The 8,557-nt window shown below is 38.1% G+C and overlaps 1 protein-coding gene across 1 annotated transcript in view; it reads right to left on the bottom strand.

The window, feature by feature from the left end:
* Positions 1-2,222: 2,222 nt before the first annotated feature.
* Positions 2,223-8,557, bottom strand: part of LOC131958339 (uncharacterized) — a 31,376-nt gene continuing 25,041 nt past the window's right edge. The window contains exons 22-25 of the mRNA XM_059323314.1: positions 7,869-8,063; positions 3,562-3,609; positions 3,332-3,451; positions 2,223-2,343 (exon numbers count right to left, since the gene is read on the bottom strand). Coding sequence (XP_059179297.1) covers positions 2,265-2,343; positions 3,332-3,451; positions 3,562-3,609; positions 7,869-8,063 — 442 coding nt within the window. The 3' untranslated portion in view covers positions 2,223-2,264. The remainder of the gene's footprint in view (positions 2,344-3,331; positions 3,452-3,561; positions 3,610-7,868; positions 8,064-8,557) is intronic.

Here is an 8,557-nt window from a genome sequence, read left to right as displayed (position 1 = left end):
TAAAATATCCGTTTTTTTTTTTTACAAAAAAATAGTATACAGTTTACAAAAGTATTAGTACTTGTTTTTGTTAAAATTATATGGATATGGACAGTGCTAGAAAACATATGGGATAATCTATTCCATATACACATACATGTACATGTAAGTGTACATACACATGTACTGATACACATAGAACTAGACTATTGTCTACGGGAGGGACAACATTTTATCTAAATTTTATATGTTAATATCCAGGGGCACCATGTAAACAATAGCTATAAATAGAACAGGAAGACACAGACTAGTCTAAATATGCTGGACTGGAAATTAGACTCCCAGGAAGACTTGGTACATAATTAACTTCTGACTTGCTCATGAGAAAGTATTGCTAATACTATTAATTGTTATATAATCAGTCCTGATACTTTCAAACAGAAGAGTTTTACTACTTTTAGCCTTAAAAAAATACAAAATAGAATTAAGCACAGTATAAAATGTTTAAAATGCCTCACACAAACACCACTCTGACAGTGTAAAATGCCAAAATAGTTACAGTATTATATATATATATATATATATATATATATATATATATATATATATATATATATATATATATATATATATATATATATATATATATATATATATATATATATATATATATATATATATATATATATATATATTTGTTTTATATATTAAACACTGATATAATATGCCAGTAATTAATGCTTGGATACTTTTTTTAAAAACAAAGATTCTGAATTTCTAGGTACAAGAAATTAACTCTAACCTTATGTGAAACACTAAAGCCATAAATGTCTTATCAAGACAATTGCCAGACCACTTCTCTCTTCGTGAGCCAAACAAAAAAAAATGGCTTCCAACATTTATTTTTGTTTACCTGACATTATTTAGGTTGATTCTGATCAACACCAAACATCAGTTGTATTTACTGAGGTATGAATAACATTTCTGTGTTGTTCATGTTCACCTTTGATTTTTCTAAACAATTTTTCCAATAACAGAAATCATAAGCCTCTACAGGAATTCTACTCTCTCATCAACATTTAAACACAGCATACAACAACAACACATTCACAATGCTCTTTATATGCTACTAGCAAAACTGTATACAATAAACATATTGCATAATGAACTATGAGAAAACTAAAAAGTATGATTCCATAAACAAGAAGTGAAACAAGTACAAGAATTAAGTTCCCGAAAACATGGATCAAAGGTGTAAAATAATTCAATCAAAATACTTGAGATTCTAACATAAAATGAATAGGCATTAATATTATCATGTTTAAAATAAACAAACATAAAGACAGGCTGAAGACATACAGACAAACAAGCAAACAAATAAAGAAACAAAGATAAATGAATACAATGGTTTTCTGACCATAGGCCTTTGTCAGTATAACAACAAGCTAACCTGTGGTTTAAAGAGTGTATGGTAGTTTGGAACACAATAACTGCTAGTAATTTTGTTTTCCCATTTATGCTCAACACACATGGGGCATTTGAAGTAGAGTTCATCTGCTTCAGAGACCTGGGATTATGAAGGGATAGTGTGGTTAACACTATCCCCAGCCCCCTTTCCTTTCCCTAACATGAGTAAGGTACCCATCAGAGCTGGGTGGACTCAAGGACATTCTACTGATGATCCCGGATTTAAAATCAAGACTTTTAAGTTAGCAGTCTAGCTCTTTAGTGTTAGGTCTTGCAATGCTCGTCTTTAATTACAACACATACTTCTGTACCAGAAAATGTTTTATGGGATGATGGAATAGCTGTGATGGCATGAGATGGTGACACCAATTCAAATTATTGGTAAAATTATTATTACAAATTAGATGCAAGGGATGGTCGATTAAAAACATAATGTAAAAAGCCTTTTATAAATAGATTTGGCAATGTTTGATTTGGCCCAAGTGAGAAGATGTTCTAAGTAGAAAACTGATGTAAGCTATCAATGACACGACTCATATTTTGACATAAGTCTTATAAATCTGCTTGAATTATAAATAATTGAGACAATCAAATAATGCCATTATAAATTCTAATAACAGCTGATGACTTGCTGGTGATTCTCTAGAATTATTCTTATGATCTTCGAGTGGGTTTTCTTGAGATAAATGGGTGGTCCAACAGCTAATGACTTGCTGGTGATTCTCTAGAATTATTCTTATGACTTTCTAGTGGGTTTTCTTGAGATAAATGGGTGGTCCAACAGCTGATGACTTGCTGGTGATTCTCTAGAATTATTCTTATGATCTTCGAGTTGGTTTTCTTGAGATAAATGGGTGGTCCAGCAGATCAGCAGCGCTTGGTCTGGCATCTTGATCTCTGGAATCACAGTTTGATTTCAATGATTTGTCTTTAAAGGGCACAAACCAGATCATATTAACTGGCTAGGTAAATGAGTAGAGGGCAAGGATTTGTGCCAAAGATTAGAGCCTATGATTTAACAAGGATTTGTGCCAAAAATTAGTGCCTATGATTTAACAAGGTTTTTGTGCCAAAGACTTGGGCCGAGGATTTGTCAAGAACTTTCATAAAACAAAAGGAAAACAACACAAAACTCTCAAGGGTTGATACATTGATGTGTGGTTGTGATGGAGAGCATGGGATTGCTAAAACTCCAAAAGCAGAGTCAGAACCAGGGCAGAACAGGCCTGCTGTCTAGGGGAAGTAAACCATCTAGGATAGAAAACTCCAAAATTAAACAACTGTAGGGGGTTGGCGTGGTCGAGTCAGTAAAGCTCATGGTTGCTAAACAGAGAAGTCTTGAGTTCGAACCCTCTGTCAGATGAAGCTCGTTAACTGGGGACAGCCACTCTTCTAGCATAGAAAACTCCAAAAATCAAACAACTGCTGCCTTGTAGTTTGTTCATAACCAGTTGGCATGTATACTTAATTGTGTTGGAGGGGATCCCTTCCAACACTAAAATTAAGAATAAAGAAGAAGAAACAACTGCAGCCTTGCAAATTGTTTTTGGGTAGACAATGGCTATGGAAGCAAATCCAGAAAGAAAAGCTGATTGACATTGATATCAACGAGCCATATGGCACAAAACAAATTGAAACGTAATATTTAAATGTGTAGGAGGAAATCCTCTTCAATGTTATAGTAAAGAACGAAAAAGAAAAAGAAAGACCCATAGGTTTACCACAAGAGATTTAACACAAGACCAAGATAATTCATTTCTTTAAATGAGTAAATATGAGTAAAAGATTTATTTAAGTATACTTAAAAAATAAAAACAAAAATGCATTAAAATCTACCTCAATTTAATGTAAATAATTGTGAAGAGAATAAAAAAAAAATGTCTACCTAGTGAGGCATTGGCATACAAAGTCTCTGGCATTCTGTGAGAACTTCTCATCTAATGTTGGCACTGGTCTATTAGGGGATCCTATAGCAAATATTGCAGCCATGGGGTTCATGTGGGACCTTAAAATATTGTACCAATATCAAATAGTTAGTTACATAATTTATCACTGGGTAGAACCTGGATATGGAGTACTTGTTAGAATAAATTATTTAAATAAACCCAAACCTACCATGGAGGTTTGCGAGTTGCCATTTCAAATACAGTACAACCTATGCTCCTGTTAAAAGAAAAAAAAATAGATTTCGATTTATTTTCAAAACAATTTCTTTTAAATTGTACAATTATACCACTAGCATTTAAGCAAATACAGATGTTCTATGCAAGCTATAAATATACTAGTGTATATGTAGTACACTCTGTGGTATCTAATTTAAATGCCTTTTCTACCAACCAGAAGTGAAAGTATTCATTAAGTTTTGATAGCATTTACAGAAAGATGAAGGTTATTTATTTATCTGAAGTTGCCATGTAAATAAACTGTGTAGTCAGCATTCTTTCCTGCAAATTGTATTTCCTGGAATGAGACAGCACTATCCAGATAGCATGGACTTATGTAGATTGGACCCATGTAGAATGGACCCATGCTACAAAGACCCATATGACATAGACCCACACAGCACCTACTCATATGCTAAACCTACTTGAACCTACTCACTCACATGCTAAACCTACTTGAACCTACTCACCATATATCTGACTTTCTCCCATGCCCACCGTCACTCACATGCTAAACCTACTTGAACCTACTCACCATATATCTGACTTTTTCCCATGCCCACCCTCACTCACATGCTAAACCTACTTGACCCTACTCACTCACATGCTAAACCTACTTGACCCTACTCACTCACATGCTAAACCTACTTGACCCTACTCACTCACATGCTAAACCTACTTGACCCTACTCACTCACATGCTAAACCTACTTGACCCTACTCACTCACATGCTAAACCTACTTGACCCTACTCACTCACATGCTAAACCTACTTGACCCTACTCACTCACATGCTAAACCTACTTGAACCTACTCACTCACATGCTAAACCTACTTGAACCTACTCACTCACATGCTAAACCTACTTGAACCTACTCACTCACATGCTAAACCTACTTGAACCTACTCACTCACATGCTAAACCTACTTGACCCTACTCACTCACATGCTAAACCTACTTGACCCTACTCACTCACATGCTAAACCTACTTGAACCTACTCACTCACATGCTAAACCTACTTGAACCTACTCACTCACATGCTAAACCTACTTGACCCTACTCACTCACATGCTAAACCTACTTGACCCTACTCACTCACATGCTAAACCTACTTGACCCTACTCACTCACATGCTAAACCTACTTGACCCTACTCACTCACATGCTAAACCTACTTGAACCTACTCACTCACATGCTAAACCTACTTAAACCTACTCACTCACATGCTAAACCTACTTGAACCTACTCACTCACATGCTAAATATACTTGACCCTACTCACTCACATGCTAAACCTACTTGACCCTACTCACTCACATGCTAAACCTACTTGACCCTACTCACTCACATGCTAAACCTACTTGACCCTACTCACTCACATGCTAAACCTACTTGACCCTACTCACTCACATGCTAAACCTACTTGACCCTACTCACTCACATGCTAAACCTACTTGACCCTACTCACTCACATGCTAAACCTACTTGAACCTACTCACTCACATGCTAAACCTACTTGAACCTACTCACTCACATGCTAAACCTACTTGAACCTACTCACTCACATGCTAAACCTACTTGAACCTACTCACTCACATGCTAAACCTACTTGACCCTACTCACTCACATGCTAAACCTACTTGACCCTACTCACTCACATGCTAAACCTACTTGACCCTACTCACTCACATGCTAAACCTACTTGACCCTACTCACTCACATGCTAAACCTACTTGACCCTACTCACTCACATGCTAAACCTACTTGAACCTACTCACTCACATGCTAAACCTACTTGAACCTACTCACTCACATGCTAAACCTACTTGAACCTACTCACTCACATGCTAAACCTACTTGAACCTACTCACTCACATGCTAAACCTACTTGACCCTACTCACTCACATGCTAAACCTACTTGACCCTACTCACTCACATGCTAAACCTACTTGAACCTACTCACTCACATGCTAAACCTACTTGAACCTACTCACTCACATGCTAAACCTACTTGACCCTACTCACTCACATGCTAAACCTACTTGACCCTACTCACTCACATGCTAAACCTACTTGACCCTACTCACTCACATGCTAAACCTACTTGACCCTACTCACTCACATGCTAAACCTACTTGAACCTACTCACTCACATGCTAAACCTACTTAAACCTACTCACTCACATGCTAAACCTACTTGAACCTACTCACTCACATGCTAAATATACTTGACCCTACTCACTCACATGCTAAACCTACTTGACCCTACTCACTCACATGCTAAACCTACTTGACCCTACTCACTCACATGCTAAACCTACTTGACCCTACTCACTCACATGCTAAACCTACTTGACCCTACTCACTCACATGCTAAACCTACTTGACCCTACTCACTCACATGCTAAACCTACTTGACCCTACTCACTCACATGCTAAACCTACTTGAACCTACTCACTCACATGCTAAACCTACTTGAACCTACTCACTCACATGCTAAACCTACTTGAACCTACTCACTCACATGCTAAACCTACTTGAACCTACTCACTCACATGCTAAACCTACTTGACCCTACTCACTCACATGCTAAACCTACTTGACCCTACTCACTCACATGCTAAACCTACTTGACCCTACTCACTCACATGCTAAACCTACTTGACCCTACTCACTCACATGCTAAACCTACTTGACCCTACTCACTCACATGCTAAACCTACTTGACCCTACTCACTCACATGCTAAACCTACTTGAACCTACTCACTCACATGCTAAACCTACTTGACCCTACTCACTCACATGCTAAACCTACTTGACCCTACTCACTCACATGCTAAACCTACTTGACCCTACTCACTCACATGCTAAACCTACTTGACCCTACTCACTCACATGCTAAACCTACTTGACCCTACTCACTCACATGCTAAACCTACTTGAACCTACTCACTCAAATGCTAAACCTACTTGAACCTACTCACCATATATCTGACTTTTTCCCATGCCCACCCTCACTCACATGCTAAACCTACTTGAACCTACTCACTCACATGCTAAACCTACTTGAACCTACTCACTCACATGCTAAACCTACTTGACCCTACTCACTCACATGCTAAACCTACTTGACCCTACTCACTCACATGCTAAACCTACTTGAACCTACTCACCATATATCTGACTTTCTCCCATGCCCACCCTCACTCACATGCTAAACCTACTTGAACCTACTCACTCACATGCTAAACCTACTTGACCCTACTCACTCACATGCTAAACCTACTTGACCCTACTCACTCACATGCTAAACCTACTTGAACCTACTCACCATATATCTGACTTTCTCCCATGCCCACCCTCACTCACATGCTAAACCTACTTGAACCTACTCACTCACATGCTAAACCTACTTGAACCTACTCACCATATATCTGACTTTCTCCCATGCCCACCCTCACTCACATGCTAAACCTACTTGACCCTACTCACTCACATGCTAAACCTACTTGAACCTACTCACCATATATCTGACTTTCTCCCATGCCCACCCTCACTCACATGCTAAACCTACTTGAACCTACTCACTCACATGCTAAACCTACTTGAACCTACTCACCATATATCTGACTTTCTCCCATGCCCACCCTCACTCACATGCTAAACCTACTTGAACCTACTCACTCACATGCTAAACCTACTTGACCCTACTCACTCACATGCTAAACCTACTTGACCCTACTCACTCACATGCTAAACCTACTTGAACCTACTCACCATATATCTGACTTTCTCCCATGCCCACCCTCACTCACATGCTAAACCTACTTGAACCTACTCACTCACATGCTAAACCTACTTGAACCTACTCACCATATATCTGACTTTCTCCCATGCCCACCCTCACTCACATGCTAAACCTACTTGACCCTACTCACTCACATGCTAAACCTACTTGAACCTACTCACCATATATCTGACTTTCTCCCATGCCCACCCTCACTCACATGCTAAACCTACTTGAACCTACTCACTCACATGCTAAACCTACTTGAACCTACTCACCATATATCTGACTTTCTCCCATGCCCACCCTCACTCACATGCTAAACCTACTTGAACCTACTCACCATATATCTGACTTTCTCCCATGCCCACCCTCACTCACATGCTAAACCTACTTGAACCTACTCACTCACATGCTAAACCTACTTGAACCTACTCACTCACATGCTAAACCTACTTGAACCTACTCACCATATATCTGACTTTTTCCCATGCCCAGTCTCGCTGACAACTTCAGGCGCCATCCAGAACGGGGTCCCTTTCATAGATTTGAGAACCTCCGCCTCAGATATACTCAGGTTGATGCACATCCTTTTAGCACAGCCAAAGTCAATCAGCTTGATCACACCATTGGGCATCAGCATCACATTGGCGCCTTTCAAATCCCTGTGGAAACACATTTTTTTTTAACTCGCCAAATAGATTAAAGGGCTGCACAAAAAATTATTGACTAATTTTCACCAAAAATATAAGTGTTTTGTTTCTGAAAAAATAGTTATACTTCATCAAAAATTAAAAACTCTGAATAATGTTTAAAAAATGGTTTTTAGTAAGCCATGGCACTTGTGTTTTACTGTAATTTCTGTTCCAGCAGGCATTTTTTACTAGTATAATAAGTATGTTATTTTATAAGGTCTCAAAATGAAGCACTAAATAAGGTGAATTTAAGTGGCCAAACTGTAAAAAAAATGTTATGATTTCATAATATGTATATGATTTCATCAAGCAGAGAAAAAGTTTACAATAGAATATATCCAAGCCCATAACAGATACACACCACAGAAACTACCAACAAAAGCCCATAACAGACACACACCATAGAAACTACCAACAAAAGCCTATAACTGATTCACACCATAGAAACTACCAACAAAAGCTCA

Source organism: Physella acuta, unplaced genomic scaffold (genome assembly GCF_028476545.2).
Source record: "Physella acuta isolate Inbredline_101_S28 unplaced genomic scaffold, ASM2847654v3 ptg001318l, whole genome shotgun sequence".
Taxonomy (NCBI): domain Eukaryota; kingdom Metazoa; phylum Mollusca; class Gastropoda; family Physidae; genus Physella; species Physella acuta.
The sequence above is the reverse complement of the archived record's forward strand: the minus strand, read 5'-3'. Positions and strand labels throughout refer to the sequence as shown.